The following is a 16,641-nucleotide window of genomic DNA, read 5'->3' as shown; positions in this document are numbered from 1 at the left end:
AGAGAAAAGAGAGAGGACAAAATGTATATAGAGTATAGAGAGAATAGACGAAGTACAGAGAGAATAAAAACAGAGAGGGCAGAAAAACTAGAGAGGGATGAGTGAATAGAGGAAGGAAAAAGACTCTTCATCCACCTTTTTCTTCTCTTTCTTTCTTTATTTTTGTCTCCCTTTTTTGTTGTAAAATTCGTTTTTCCATGACTTCAAAAAGTGCACAACACCATTGCAATAATATGTTCGCGTTATTACACAATTTTAAATTAGAAATATGTAAGTAATGACATAGAGGCTATTGAGATGGAAAAGTCATTTTATTTCTGCATTGATTGGTGTCGAAATTTATTACATATAATCAGGGTCCACACCTTATATTTATACTTCCGAACATTTAAATTTGAAATTTGTGTCTTCTCTTGTTAGATATTTTAAATGTCATGTTAATATTCATAATTACACAATAATTATATTTATAATGATAATATAACCTGAGTTATGGCATACAAGTAGACGCAATGCAAGTATAATGTATAAAAATACTTTATATTTCTGTTGGGATAAATAAGTTACTTTTGAAATACTCTTGCAGATACATAAGCAAACACATCTCGGTGGCTTTATTGTACAACATCCCAACCATCAGCGTCCATGTCCATTGTCACATAATAGAATAAACATTTCTTATAACAGATTAAAACTTGAAATGTTCTTTTCTCATTTGATTAATAATAATAATAATAATAATAATAATAATAATAATAATAATAATAATAATAATAATAATAATAATATAACCTATTTTATATTATGATAGAAGACATATAGGCCTACGTATCTGTAAAAATATTTTTCATAATGTAGCTATACAAAATTGTACATTCTATGGAGTTTAAAGAAATTACATATCTAGTCCTTCTTTAAGACAAAGAATTTTTGCGTAAGATTCTTCATCGACATTAAGGAACAGGATGCTGTTGAAGATTTTCGAGGATCCTGACTTGATGATCAGAGAGTTCGAGGCGGTATAGTGGCTGCAGGTTGGTGACTCTGGCCGAGGTGGTGGTTTCGTTTTTTTTCTCGCTACTGCCAGACAGAAGCCAGGGAATTCCCACCGCCGTCGCTGCCAAGACTGCCAACGTTGCAAGAGTAGACACTGGGAGTCTGGTGGAGAAACTGGACTCGCTCACTTCCTTCAGTTGTTCTCTAGGATGTAACAGCATCGCTGTCTCTCCCTGCTTTCTCAGGGCATTATATATATTCTGTGCCTTCTCGTCTTTCGCCAGCTCTGATAGGCCCCCTTCAGCTAGATGACCATCGTATTCTTCCTCGTCATCTTCTGTCTTCGTAAAGATAAGAAGTGGATCCATAAGAAGTCTGTTTGGGTTCCTCCACAATTCTAACTGTGGATTCTTTGTTGGAAAACCTGTAAAACAATAAATATCGGAGTAATGAAAGAGTATTTTAACTCTTAAAGAACTGACTACTGTAGCCTACAGCTGAAGAGTACAGTGAGACAACTATATTTTTCAGTTGAGTGTATTAAAAGTCTAAAATTATATGACTTAGGAAAAAAGTAGTGGAACACAGACAATGACATCTGAAAATATAGATTAAAAGCAGCTGAAATTAGGTTTCTGAGGTCAGTTTCATCAGTTACAAGAAGAAACAGACTAAGGAATGAGGAAATAGGAAATAAATTACAAATTTATAACTTGAACAAACGAAGAATTTTAGACAAAACTGGCTAGAACACGTGGCGACAAAAGATCTTCAAAGTACTGTATATCATATTATGACTATGACACACATAAGGAAAATCTAAATATTGGTAGATAAAAAATGGTGCATAAATAAATTATTTGGAGTTCGCAACAAAACTTAAAAACTCATTCTTGGATTTCCCTTTGTATTTATAGGGTGTATGTTAGACCGCCACGCTTTGTGATCAGAGAGACAACCTTTTTCTATACGCTCTGTTATGTAACGCGTGGGTAAATAGCTGCTCGTTTCGATGTTATGTGGTATACCTTAAATGTTATACTATATTAAAGGCAGAAGAAATAGGCGGGTTTTTGGTCTTGTGCGGAAACTACTCACTCCACACTTTCCCCAGCGGTTTATAACCTGAACAAAGAGACCTTCCTGTTGTTGCGTTCGAATGCTAGTTGTTGACAAGTGGTCGTCTGTGATAGGCTACTACTGTGTCATAGATTGTTCGCAAATATATATGTAATAATAAAAATTATTTTAAAATACTAATCATCCAAGTAATCGCTATCATGTCTCAGTCAAGCCCTGATATCAAAAGTCATTAGACATTATTTATCAAGTTTACTATATTTTGAAAGAACTTAAAAGATTATGAGGACAATAGTGACCAACGCTGATAGCCACTGCCAAGTTTTGTGGTATTTCTCTAAGATCGGTTCAGGGAATTTGTGCAGAACGATTTTTTGTCATACTTATTGTGTTGTTTTGTTAAGCTAAGCCATTCTTAATTGTGCTTCTAATACATAAGTATTTTTATTACGACACTCGTTCATGTTATAATAACGTATAGTCTACATTTTCTACATACAGCAAAAATATATTAATTTTTTGCACTTTAACTTTCTCAAATATGTTAATACAGCGTCGTAAAATAACCCAATAAAATAAATAAATAAATAAACAAATAAATAAACAAATAAATAAATAAATAAATAAATAAATAATTTTCTCATGATTCACAAAGTTGATAACTGTGTAAACATTATTTAATATTTACTATTTCAATACAATATTCTGAAAACACATAAAAACAAAATACATGTGTAATGATAAATATTTTATTTCTTGTATTAGGTTTGCATTACGTAATAATTATTATATTTGCGAAATGGCTAACTTTCGAAATATTATAAATGGTATCATCTAAAATCTGATTAGTGTATGCGATGTATGCATTGGAGGGGGAAAGAGAACTGCCACCATAACCATTATCTCCTGGCTTAGCTACCTAATGAGTGATGCCTTACTGTTGTCACTTATGAATTTCAGACCTGTGTTCGGACAATTGACTAAACAAAACAACAATATTCAATAAGTCAGTATTTGTAATTACTAGAAATCACATTATTATTTTATTTTGTTCTTTTAAGTTTCTTTCTGCAGAAGAAATAGGCGGGTATGGCGAACCCCTCATTCACTACCCGGACTCCTATACCATTCAGAACCTGCTTGGTGTATGGTCCTGTCCCAAATAACTTACTTTTCCATTCACACATTTTGTCTGAATGTTTGTTGTTGTCTTTGTTTAGTATATACAGTATGTCTGTTCTATGTGGTGTATGAATATTTCTGTTAGTATTCTGGAAATGGATGATCCCATGAGTAGGCCTTCGGTTTGAGTGTAATATTTGTTATTGTATGTGAAGTAGTTTTGTTTTGTGATGATGCCTGTGATGTGGATGATTTCTTTAATGTGTTCTTGTAGTGTGTTGTTTTTTAGCTTCTGTTCTAGTATCTCTAGTGTATCTTTTATGGGTATGTTTGTGTGTAGGTTACTTATGTCTAAATTTCCTAATGTTGTGCTGTGTGGGATGTGTTTGTCTTTTATTTTATTCACTGGGTCTATCTCTGTTTTGCTTTCCTTTCCCTCACTTTCCTTCTATTCATTGTTTGCAGTTGTTATTTTCCTTTATTCCTCTTTTAAGTCTCTTTCTTCTTTTATTCTCCTTTCCTTATCTTCACGTTGTTCCCTTTTTCTTCCTTCCTAATTTATGTTCTTCCCAATTTCTCCTTTTAATTTCTGCAGTGTCCTTCTTTCAATTTATTTTTTATATCCTTTCCTTTGCATTCATTTAACCACTTAAATTTCCTTCTTATTTTTTTATTTCCTGGTATTTCTTCCTTTTTCTTTCACTTCTTTTTATTTTCTTTTCTATTATCCTGTTCGTTTCTTCTTATTTAATTTTATATACATTTTCTTTATTTCCATTTATTACTTTCTCTTCCTTGTCATTATTTTTTTATATTATATCTTTCCATCCTTGCCCTTTCTGCTGGCTACAAAACAATCGAAGTGTGTTGCTAGGTATTCCTCTGCATTTCGCTATATTTTAAGACTAGCCATTATTCAGTCCTTGACGTTCAATAACATCCATACCAATAATAAATTTACAGTACTATTATTATTTTTATTATTATTATTATTATTATTATTATTATTATTATTATTAGGCTATTTTTATTATCACGTTATCACCATTACCACATTGAGTTCGAAAATTACAAGATTACTGTTTGACTTGAGGCTTTCCCGGCCTATTTTCATTCCATTATGTCCTACGGAATAATATTTTGAGGAAATTCTGCAGATAGTAAAAATATATTCTTATCACAAAAAAGAGCCATTAGAATAATAGTTGGAGCAAAGGCTAGAGAATCATGTAGATTATTTTCTAAAAAAATTACAGATTGTAACCTTAACAAATCAATACATATACTCTATAATAAATTTCCTCTCATGTAATAAAGAAAATTTTCCAACTAATTCAGCAATACATAGTATAAATACCCGCAGAAAGAATGATTTTCATACGCCATCATCAAATTTATCATGCTATCAAAGGGGAGTACGTTACATGGCGATAAAAATGTTCAATAGTCTTCCTGAAGACATTAAGAATCATAGCCAAAAGCCTGCATTATTTACGGTAAAGCTAAAAAATTACTTAATATCTCACACTTTCTATTCTGTAGATGAATCCTTGACATTTCACAGTACTGTGTAAATATTTTAATACTATTAAATGGTAAACATATTACATCGTATAAAATATAATTTTTATTAGGGTATTAGTTCTGTACATATTTCATATTTGCATTTTATATGTATTGCATTTATATTTAAACGTAAGAATTGGACATGTTCTTTATTCTATGCTATAAAGCAAATGTAAGAATATTATGGAACGAATAAATCCATCCATCCATCCATCCATCCATCCATCTATCTATGATGTAGAATAACTCTTCTCGGGTTCTCAGCCAGGTGAGTTGGAGATTTGCTTCCAAGCTTTCGACGGCTAGCTCTGCCATCTTCATTCCCTGAAGAAGATGGCAGAGCTAGCCGTCGAAAGCTTGGAAGCAAATCTCCAACTCACCTGGCTGAGAACCCGAGAAGAGTTATTCTAAGATTACTGTTGTTTGGAAGTTGCAACAAATACCGAACATTATACGTTCGCATTCTGTGTATTTTATAATTAGGGAACGGATTTCTATCCTGTACCTATTTTGTTTGCTACGTCCAGACGTATGTTATTCAGATATGTCTACATTTCATGTACACAGGTAACCTCTATTAAAATTCTATAGGACCTAAAAGGCTTAAATGAGTCATCAATGCCTAAAAAACTATATTTGTGCCTGGAAATCGTTTTTTTTTTCTCTTTTTGCATTTATTTAACATAAATATATCGGTACTAAAAATGTAAAAATGCCCAAAAAACTACAAAAGTGGTATTTGAAGAGAGAGAGAGAGACAGTGTTTTTTTTTACAAACACTGATCTGGTAAATTCGTTCCATACTGGTCTTAGAAGAGGAGGAAAGAAGATTTTACTTAATTTCCTGGAGCAGAAGTTATTTTGGTAAAATCCATCCTGGCATAAAATGGGTGGTAGGTTGCCGAGGTTAAAAGATAGCTTACAAATTAGTTTACGCGTCAATGCACTCCCATTATCCAAAATGAAACTGACCAATCAGCAATCAGTATTTTTGACTCATAGCATTTGCGTATTCAGTTAGTCCGTTGTTCATAAATTCCACCTGAAGTGGATTATGGTATTTACTAATATCATTATTAAAATTATTAATTATTAAATTTATATAAACTTCTTAAAATTCTAAATTGGATTTTATGAAATCTTAAATCTTTTATTTTTAGCACCTAGAAAGCCATTCCCTTTTTATAATTAAATTGAACACTCGGATTGGCAAACATCCAAAGCCCAAAATTTACTGAATTTGACTTTTTACATGGTATATGTTGTGTTTTGCTCAGGCTACCATCCTGAATATCCCAAGTCCGATTCTAAGGTTGTGTTTTTAATCATACAAATATTTATTTCAATGCTCTTATAGTAGAAGCCTATATAGTTTTCTTAATCTTTGTACAAGTGTACTTCAGTGGACTCGGGATGTTTGTTAATTCAGGTATTCAGTATGTTTAATGTTCTGCTATTTCATTGTTTTTTTTTTTTTTTTCCAAGTTTTCAGAATCACAATATTTTCTTCTCTTCCATTAGGTACAGCAATTTTCTTCCGACCATCACTTCGATAATGGCACAAGAGTTCGAATAATGTAATTTCGTATTGGTCTCGGATTTCTCTCTCTCTCTCTCTCTCTCTCTCTCTCTCTCTCTCTCTCTCTCTCGCTCTGGGTGAAAGCGACGACCATGAAAGTTCATTTTCTCAAATTGACTTGGTACAGTATGGAAAGTTGCGGTTCTGGACTCCGAAGAGGACAATGAATTTTTCTCAACGCCGCAGCTTCCGGAATGAATCTGGAGCTCGGCCAATGCTGTATGAAATGGGCTCCTGGATTCCTTTGAATGTGGGTTACTGCATTCATGAAATGTGTAGGGAAAGTTATGCAACATTCCTACTCTCGACACTGATATAGTTGTTAAATGGCGATGCTAGGCATCTATCTCCCATAGCATTATTCCTGTACCTACTCGATAATTACTTCCTACTACCTTTTAATTTGTATGAAATCTTTGCATGGCGCCTGCAATATCGTCTGTCAGTAGTCTATTGATTTCTAATACGTCCAGATATCTATACTATTGCCTAAAAATCGACCTCTTTCGAAGAACTGGCTTTCAGGTTTGAGAAGAGGATATCTGAAAGGAAGATTTATTATCCGGTAGTGACAAAATAATATGCTCAGATAATGACTAGCAGAGAGTTTCTTTATGTTATTTCTATTTTCGATTATTATTCATTCATTAAAGCGACTGAAGCACTTTCTTCCAGATAAATTAAAATTAATCACTGTACAAACATTCTAGATGCCACACTTCGACTATTGCGAAGTTAAAAACTTAAATTCAAATTTGAGCAGCAGACTAAAACGTTGCATAATACTGCATCCGTTACATTTGCAACATTCGTAAATATGATTATGTTTCCCCGTTTTTCCAAACTCTGTCTTGGTAAAGACTAAGCGATGGACGAGCCCTGCATTCTCTTATTTCAAATTACACTCACCGTTACCCAATCTACTTGGCTTCTATTTTTCAAAATTTATCCGCATATCATCAGCCAAGTACCAAGTCTCATCACAACAATTTCCTCATTATACCTTACCACAAGACATCTTTATATTCTTCATCCTATACAGTTTCAGTTGCTAGAAACTGTAACTCGCTTTCAAGTGATGTAAGAGTTGTTGGATAATAACTTCACTTAGATCAAAATTACATAAATTCTTGCTTAAGATATTAGGGGAGAGTCGGGTAGTATCGGACATCGGGTAATATCGGACAGTGAGTTTCTTTCATCTACCACACGATGATAGTACCTGATTGACATGGTTACGTTTCTGTGATGTCGCATAGAGAAACGTAACCATGTCATTCAGGTACTACCATATGGTTGTAGATGAAAGAAACGCACTGTCCGATATTACCCGATGTCCGATACTACTCGACTCTCCTCTAATTACTGATTAATATTTGTTATTTACAGTATAATGAAACTAATATCTGACCATTCTTATTATTACCATTAATTTCTTTAAATAGAATACAAAACCTCTAATTGCAAGATCTCATTATATTAATATTATTCTCATTATATCAATATATTTTAGATTTATGTTTTGCTCCCTATAACATAGTTCTAATAAACTACTATTAAATTAATTCGCATCGTTTAACTAAGTGATTATCTCAAATTAATTATAATTCTTTACATATTGCAAAAGCTATAGATTAAATTGAATTATATTGGCTCGTAAATTAAGTTATTAATTTTTCGTATAGACCTTATCTCAAATTAAATAAACAGGTACTGTACTAGTCGTTAAAATTTAACTGAAAGATATTGCTGGAGAACTTTTAGTTAAATATTCATAATTTAAATATGTATGTCACTATTATATTGATTAAGGCTGGTTGAGTGGAAGAGAATGCCTTATGGCTTTAGTTCTGCCAATAAAACTTTCTATTCTATTTTCAGGCATTAAATGAGACCATTGAAAATTAGTTGATATAGCCATCTGCACCTGAAATAGGAGCTATGCGGATGATTCAAACACCATTTTGAAAATTTTGTTCAGGTGTTAATAAGTTAAATGCCATAAGGTTTATTTATATGCCAAGAATTTAAGGTTTCCGGCAATATTTATGAACAGATTCTATCCAGTGAAGTCAAGAATTTGTGAAACAGCAGGGGCATGTGACAGTCAAGCAGGAAACATAAGGGGGCAAGCGAAATTTACAGATAGGCCGGAGTGTGTTCGCCACACGATAGTGTAGAGTCCTTAGAGAAATAGAATATTGTATTGGAGGAATGACTTGCGTGAAACTTGTTTGATTTTCATAGAAATAAAGCAATGAAAAGTAAGGACTAAAGTGTATAATTAAATTAGAAACATAAGAAATAGTCTTAACCTAATCTCAACAAACGAATAAAACCTATGATTTCGAAAAATAAAACAGGAATTTAAATTCTGTCATCTCAATAATGCAATTAAAATAACTAAAATATAGGCTACAGTAGAGTACAGCTCATGCATTTTGTCAAGACACTCGCGATGTGTAGTACGGGAACAACGTTTCTGTGGAGGGAGTAGGAGTAGAAAGGAAGGTGGGGCGTGTGTCTACCGAGTTCAAGCCAAAAAATAATCCATTCCCCTATAATTCGTAAGTAGACTCATCCGATCTCGTGCGCAGCTCTGTAGGAAGAGTGGGGGGTGTCTGAACATAATGCATGAGCTGTATAAATAACAAAATGAACCATTTGAATAAAATTATTGGAATTATAAGAAAATACAGTGTGTAAACGATATAAACTGCCAAAACGTACTTGTGATAGAGCATAAATTACTGAACAAAAAAGTCTAATAAATACTTATTATTGGTGTAATAAAATTTTTTCTCTAACTTTTGTGGTTTTCCTAAAAGAAATGTTATCTGTGAGTCTAATTTTTTTTGTAAATGACAGCAGACCGTCATTATTTACTTCAGTCCGTCACGTACATTGTAATTGTGGTGATATCCTTGTTTACAAATCAAGGTAGACTACTCTATATTGCGGTCATGTTAGCGTGTGTTGGGTTGAAGGTCATTGGCAATGACGTTCACATTTACTCGAACAGTAAATATTAGACTACTATCAATTCTAAAAACATGATATTTTAGAAAGTAAAAACAAAAGTAGAAGAAAAAAAAATTACTACACATCATGTTTAGTATACCGAGATGCACAATCTGTATAATAATTTTGGCAGTTTATATAGTTTACATTCTGTATTTTAGGGAAATTATGTCAACAACTGCATTACTGTAACTATCCAGAATTATAGCTGTTAACAACATTACTGTATTCTTCGCTTATACATAAAAAAATTAGCTAATGCGCTGGAAACTCAGTATAAGACAAATACTTTTAGACCATTAGCAGAATTCATATAAATGATTAAAATTACAAATGAAGCTGTTCGGAAAAATTTGCAAGAATATAATATTGTGGTTGAAGTTACAGAATTGCATATAGCCCTACAGAATAAGCGCACATTAAAATAAGTGGTATAAAATTACCAAGATTGTCAGCTTTTATAAGCAAAATGGAGAACAATGCAGTGGAGAACTAGAAGCTCTTATGATGATGTGCACTCTGAATACGACATTGTAGGAATAAAAATGAACTTACTGTACACAGTGAGAATGTCGCTTTCTGCTGTACTGTCCTCGATTTCGTCGTTAGAGGACACTGTGGCCAGAAGGCCGAAGAGAATTATGTGTAACCCGGACATAGTTCGTCAACACTCTGGCACGATCATTACATTACACTTTTATTTTATCGCGCAGCTTGCTGGGGATACGCTAATGACCGAACAGATTTGATGTCAGCAACAAACATATTTTTATATTTGGTACAAAGTCATTTATCTCATGAAAAATATAAGAAGAGAGATTGTCTAGAAGTTGTTAATTTCTCACAATATCGATCAGCATCGAATACAACAACATATCACAGCTATTAAGATCAATAACTTGTTTCGACTCCAATAAAATTACAGTTTTCGTTTCGTCTTGAGGTGTTGAATGGCTCTTTGTCTTTCATGTCTATATAATATGTCTATATTTATAGTCATGTTTATTTTTTTTTCATTTATCTCTTCAACTGGGCGAAAACTTTAAATAATAATAATAATAATAATAATAATAATAATAATAATAATAATAATAATAATAATAATAATAATAATAATAATAATAATAATAATAATAATAATTTTATTAGTATTATTGTAATTTTATTATTACTATTATTATTATTATTATTATTATTAATTTTATTATTATTATTATTATTATTATTATTATTATTACTATTTTTTGGCCATTCTGTCAATTTGAAATATATTATTCCATTCTATTATTCTCTCTATATCTATCTCTATAACATGTTCGTATAAATTTAAGTTTATTTGTTTAAATTTTCTCATACCACTATTAAAATTAGAATTAAAATTAAAATCTAGTTAAGAATGTTTTTACTAACGGTACGCATAATTCGATTAATAAAATTAATTCGCATGCGTTGAGAAAATTACTTTCAGTTCACATCTTTCTATCATGTCCAGAAAAATTTTTTTCAGTGCAAATAATTCCAGCCAGCCAAGTAAAATTAGATCAATAGTCGGACCCAAATCAGTCAGTAAGGCGTGTAGTGCATGGAAATTGTTCTGTATACAAATGTTGCATCGTTCAAGGAGTGACATAAATAGTTCTATTTCAGGCCAGCTTCTGCTATTGTTTTCATTAGAGAACGCGTAATGTAAAGCAGTACATCACGTTGGAATTACAGGCAGTGAGGCTTTGACTTCGCAAGATATCAATACAAGGCACTATAAGCCCTAAACTAGCAGAATAATTAAAACAAATTCCTTTACTTGAAAGAGCTGCTCGTAAATCAGCATTTAGGGCATGAGCGAGGCCATCGATCACAGCTCAACCAATTAAACGATTACCAGAAGCAGTACGCGCTGGTTCTTCCGAGTCCATTAAAAATGGAAAGGGGGAGGCGGACTCTGTATGAAGCGATCCCAGGAAGTGTCTTGATAATTTATCTCGAAATGGATTGAACGCTGCAAATTCATTGATGTCCGTTAGGTTGTTTTTTGTGCTTTTGGTGCTCCTTCATCTGGTTTAATCAATAACAAAACTTTTTTTTTTTTTACTGAAATGAGGAACTGAATTTTGCAGTACGAAGGGAAAGATTTGTTTGCCTTCCTCGTTACATGTACAAAAATTGCCAAATGTGCAATATCTATCCGCTGTATCATTATATCCTATTGTATAAACTTTAAGGATATTTATGCTCGACCATGCCGAAACGTAGTAATTATACACCTGGTAGCAGACCTTTAATGCATGTCATTAAAGTACACCTACTCATTAAAGGTCAGGTCTTTCAGCCAATGACGATTCAGGTTACAACTGTTCAGCCAATGACAGGTCAGCTTTCTACCGTTATAAAACCGTAAGTATAGATTATTCTCGGATATGCACTCGAAAGAGAATTAGCGAAAAGTCACGGAGGCTGGAAATCCAATACTGTCGCAGAAGGTTATGTTTTGTTACTATAACAATTAGCGTTAATTGTAAATAATATTCAAATAAATTCAATTTGTCATCTCGTTTTTCAATGTCTAATTTTATTTCAATGTTATCTCTGTAGGTTCTTATGGCCTAGCAAGGTCAATGTGGATATCTGTTCCTCGGAAAAAATCAATACTTTCGCGTCTGCGCACACCTCACAACATACGGAACATTGCTGAAGGTCAGATACAATTAAAATGAATAATATCAAGTTAGAAATATGGTCGAGCATAAAAAGTCGTATGAAACTCGCCTATAATGGTAATTAAGAAGCTCGTATGAAAATTATGAAATTCGCTTGCGCTCGTTTCATAAATATCCATACTCACTTCTTAATTACCTTCATTATAGGCTCGTTGCATAATGTACTATTAGAGGTTGGTAGGACAAGTTAGGTAATCTTTGTGCTCGCCATTTGTATAAAAGGCTTTGCTAGAATTAATTGAAAAATATATACTTGATTTGGATGTGATTTCATAAACTTATTTTAATTTCTGCTGGTTTATTCTAATTGAATCGGTCATTTGTAATACCACATGAGTCCACATTTTTACAAAAATGAGTTACGGGTATTATAACAATCTTGAGAGGGAGACGCATCATTTCCAGTGAAAAAGCTTGCGTCCAGTCATTACTAAGCATTTTTTTTTCAAATCATAAAATAATGAATTCATTTCAAAACCACATCAGTCCCGGACTCATGTGGTTTTAACGCTGAACAGATGTTATGTTTTTAGCTGCACTAACTGCTACTAAGAGGTTCAATAAAACAGTTAATACTTACCTATACGAGGACACTCGTATCTTCCCTGCGATAGGGATTTCGGTATAGCTAAACAACTGATTCGACATACTGACAGGATCTACGAACCTTCTGAGTATACGGAATTAATAGTAAAATCAAGGAAAAGCAATGCATTCACAGTGACAGAAGTAAAACATGACAAAATAGATTTCAAGCACTGGTGGCATCAATAGTTGAAGAAAAACACATTGTTCATTACTTCTTAGGGTAAAAGTATAGGCTACATAAAGACCAGAAGGTTTCGTTTGGTGTTACAAACTACAGGAAGTTTATATATAATGCTACTAACCCCAGAAGTTGTAGCAACGTCAACCTATAGCTATTAATGGAGTAGAGGCGCATTATTTTGTCTTGGAAAGGCAATCAAGATACCACCACCGCCTATAGAAAAAGCATCCTACATTTCACTTGTTCCCATTCATGAAAAAAGATGCAGGATATAGAGAAGATCATTCAGTGTATCCCACACTAACATGTTGATTTTTATAACATATTGTAATGGCCGACTCACTCTCAAGCCTTTGAGACAGAGACAGATGATTAAGTAAAATAACAATCTGAAAATGAAGATATAAATAGCATTGTGTGTTTTATATGGATTTCTTATTGTCTTTGTGGAGGAAAATATGAAATTTATGTTTATTTACTTATTGTTAACTGAGAATATGTGTGTACTCACACATTTACATTAAACATGTGACACATTGGTTTGTATACTGTAAAATAACTGTTTTTAAGTCGGCTATGATATTTATAATTTTATTTTGTGAATGATACGCACTGATTTGAATCTAAAATAATAACAATATAAATTGATTCAAAACTGTATACTAATGCATTTTATGCTGCAAGTACATAACCAAAGCTCGGAACTTGGGGACTTGTGTCGTGTGCATGAGTAAGGTTACAGGTACAGCGTACACACAGCTCACGCTGCAAGTGCTCAGGGACAGTCGTGTGTACTAAGAAAGTGGCCACAACTAATGACAGGAAGACGGACGAAGAAACTGTTATGTCGAAGCCAATCACATTCAGAGAATTAAAGGTAAACGGTCTGTTTGAGGAAATAGAAAATACGTGTTATTTCGAATGGGTATTATAGAAGTTTGAAAATACATTTTGTTTTAAATTTAAGATACAGAATTTCGTGGAGAATTCGGAGGAGATACATTATTTTTTTCGAATGGAGAGTTGATATTTTGTAAGTTGTGCCACACACAAACTAGAGGCTGGAAACGGGCATTCATTGAAAGGCATTGCAGTCCCTCAAATTGTAGAAAAGTCTGTCCATAGCCATGGATCGAAACGTATAGGGCTTGCCCTATTAGTGACACACTAATTGAAAACTATTTTGGAGAAAAATTTAGGATATACTTATCTTTCTCAGATACAAGATCAGCTAGCAACTGCTGAAAATCGAACAGAAAACAGTAACAGTGAAAACATTCAGTAGTTTAAGTCTGCTACCGAAAAATCTTCGAATGTAGGTAGTCGTACACTGTAATAAAATGTACACAGCAGAACAGTAAATTTGATATATTTCTCATGTTTATTTTTATTATATATATGCTATGAAGTTACGTGTTTCAACCTACCATAATATTATCAATATGTTCTTGCAGCCAGAAACCACTTTTGTAGCAGACCTGACAGTACCTCCGTGCTGGAAGCGGGAGTTTGTTGACATTGAAGTCCGGTCGCTTAGTCACGTGCAAAGACACAAGTCCCCAAGTTCCGAGCTTTGTACATAACATTGTAGAGTCGACGACAATTCGGAAGGCGGTAGTCTCCTAGCGTTTGCGTCGAGAGAGACAGATAGCAAGGCAGTGTACAACATTGCCACATCGTACTTCACGCGCACGTGCAATACAATTAGCGAAGGAGAGACAGTAATGACCTTAGCCGTTGATTACTGTAAGCATGACACCAAACAAACCCTCTTTCCTTCACTAACAATATTCTTTGCACGGTTCTCAATCCCACACCACATGCTTCTGCATTCGTTTCTTGCGCGTTGGCAACGTTGCAGCCAGCATCAAGATGGCCGGCAGCGTTGTGCTTGTCAACGTTTTTAAAATAATTATACGCCTTAAACACTATTTCCCGCTTCTGCCTGTGCAATACTTGTCTTTTACAGTCTCTTCTTCCATTTATTTATCTTACACACACAGTAAATGTTAGTTTTACTTATTCAATGTATTGAAACACTCACACGTGAACAAACGACCTCGGGAAGTACATGTTACAGACTGATTCTGATTGGTGCTACTGTACAAGCTTATGACGTCACATACAGAAATGCTACGGCGCATATAGCAGCTGACCGCCTTCCGAAATGCCGTCTAGTCTAGTAGGATACTAAAGTTTTTTTATACTTGTTAAAACAACATGAGTCCAAGAAATTAAAAAAAAAATTACAATGATGTGAAATGAGGTGACTATAATACCATGCTTCTGCAATAAAACATACTACTTTATGAACCTTCTATAAAAATTTCACAGAGCTAACTTAAAATTCATTAACTGTAGACAGTTTTTTTTCTATTTTTCTCAAAACGTACTTTCTGTGACTCAAGTGGTATTAAAAATGATCGATTAAATTGTAGTTTCATTTTAATTTATCATACTATGAATACTGAATAATTTATATATTTAACCATATCTTCCAACTCGTCAGTTCTTTCTTAATTTGCTATCGAAAATTTTTACCACCAATCTCTTCGATTCATTCTCATTACTTAGCACGCCTTTTTCAAGCGTTCTTCTTTTATCTCTCATTAAGGCAGTCTCCTTAAACTATATAACATGTTCAATAATTCTGGAGTAGACTTTAGGGTAAACCGACTTGCCCTGGAACTTAACATTTCCAATATTTCGGAAGTTTATACAGTATGAAAGTAGCATAACTGTTCACATTTACAGATTTTTAACAGCTTCTTTCTTGGATAGAGTACAACAAAACGTTCTAACACAGTATTAGTCCCAAATTAATATTTTTCTCAAAAAAAAAAAAATATTTTCCCTTAATCGTTAACACTGTTTTACTACATAAATTACGATAACGAAGATACATTCAAGGAGTAAAGTAGATGCAAAATAAACATTCCTTTCCCAGTCGTGTGAACCATGGATTTTGCGGGTGAATTATATAGGCCTGTATGTTCTTTTAATTACTGGTGATATATTATATAGTGCTCGATCATCTTCGTCTTCAGACGGAAAAGAGAGAGACTGTTAAAATGGTTCAACCCAAGACTGGAAAGAGGACATGAGAAATTATAAGCGAAGGAAGACAGCAATGTATATGAGAATGAAATACGAAATAAGAAAATTGAAAAAGCACGTTGTACAACGTACAAGAGATAGCTTAAATGTAAACAATACGACTATGCAGTATAACTCCATTTATCCGGACAAATTGGGGATTGGCATGATCCGGATATGCAGAAATCCGGATAATTGCGTCAGAAATGAAAATCAGTCTAACATCATGTTACTGTATTGTGATACCCCATTATCTTCTTTCCACTGAGTTCATTCCCTCTACTTCTTAAAATCTGAGTTTTCACTGGATTATAAGAATCGGCAATCATTTAGCAAGTCCTTAAAATTTGGAGATTTCTGAAATCCACATGCACAACACAGCAGTAACTGGGCCATAAGTTGTAACTCTCAATGTCCTGTTGTTGGGGTATCGGAGGGGAGCACCAATGCTATGTCTGTGCGCCTAGTAACTGTACAAAACAACTGGACAGTAGTGAATACGTTCTGAAATACATTGTGTAATCTTTTGGAGTAAGAAAAATTATTTTCTGTCGCTGAATAAACAATTTTCTAAGTTTCCTGAACATCGATCCGGATAGTTGGCGATCAGGATATTCGATGTTCGAATAATTTGAATTCTACGTATTTATATGTTAGAAAAAGATAACTGTTTTATTTATATTTCAACGCTTACACTT

General features: G+C 33.4%; 1 protein-coding gene across 1 annotated transcript; it reads right to left on the bottom strand.

Moving 5' to 3' along the window:
• Positions 1-292: 292 nt before the first annotated feature.
• On the bottom strand, positions 293-10,064 carry LOC138705642 (uncharacterized). Its single transcript, XM_069834232.1, has 2 exons — positions 9,920-10,064; positions 293-1,420 (listed from the first exon to the last, which is right to left on the bottom strand). Exons 1-2 carry the CDS (start codon positions 10,020-10,022, stop codon positions 954-956), a joined length of 570 nt encoding a protein of 189 aa, XP_069690333.1. The 5' UTR covers positions 10,023-10,064; the 3' UTR covers positions 293-953.
• Between the last annotated feature and the right edge of the window lie 6,577 nt (positions 10,065-16,641).

Source organism: Periplaneta americana, chromosome 9 (genome assembly GCF_040183065.1).
Source record: "Periplaneta americana isolate PAMFEO1 chromosome 9, P.americana_PAMFEO1_priV1, whole genome shotgun sequence".
Classification (NCBI taxonomy): domain Eukaryota; kingdom Metazoa; phylum Arthropoda; class Insecta; order Blattodea; family Blattidae; genus Periplaneta; species Periplaneta americana.
This window is presented reverse-complemented; position numbering and strand designations above follow the sequence as displayed.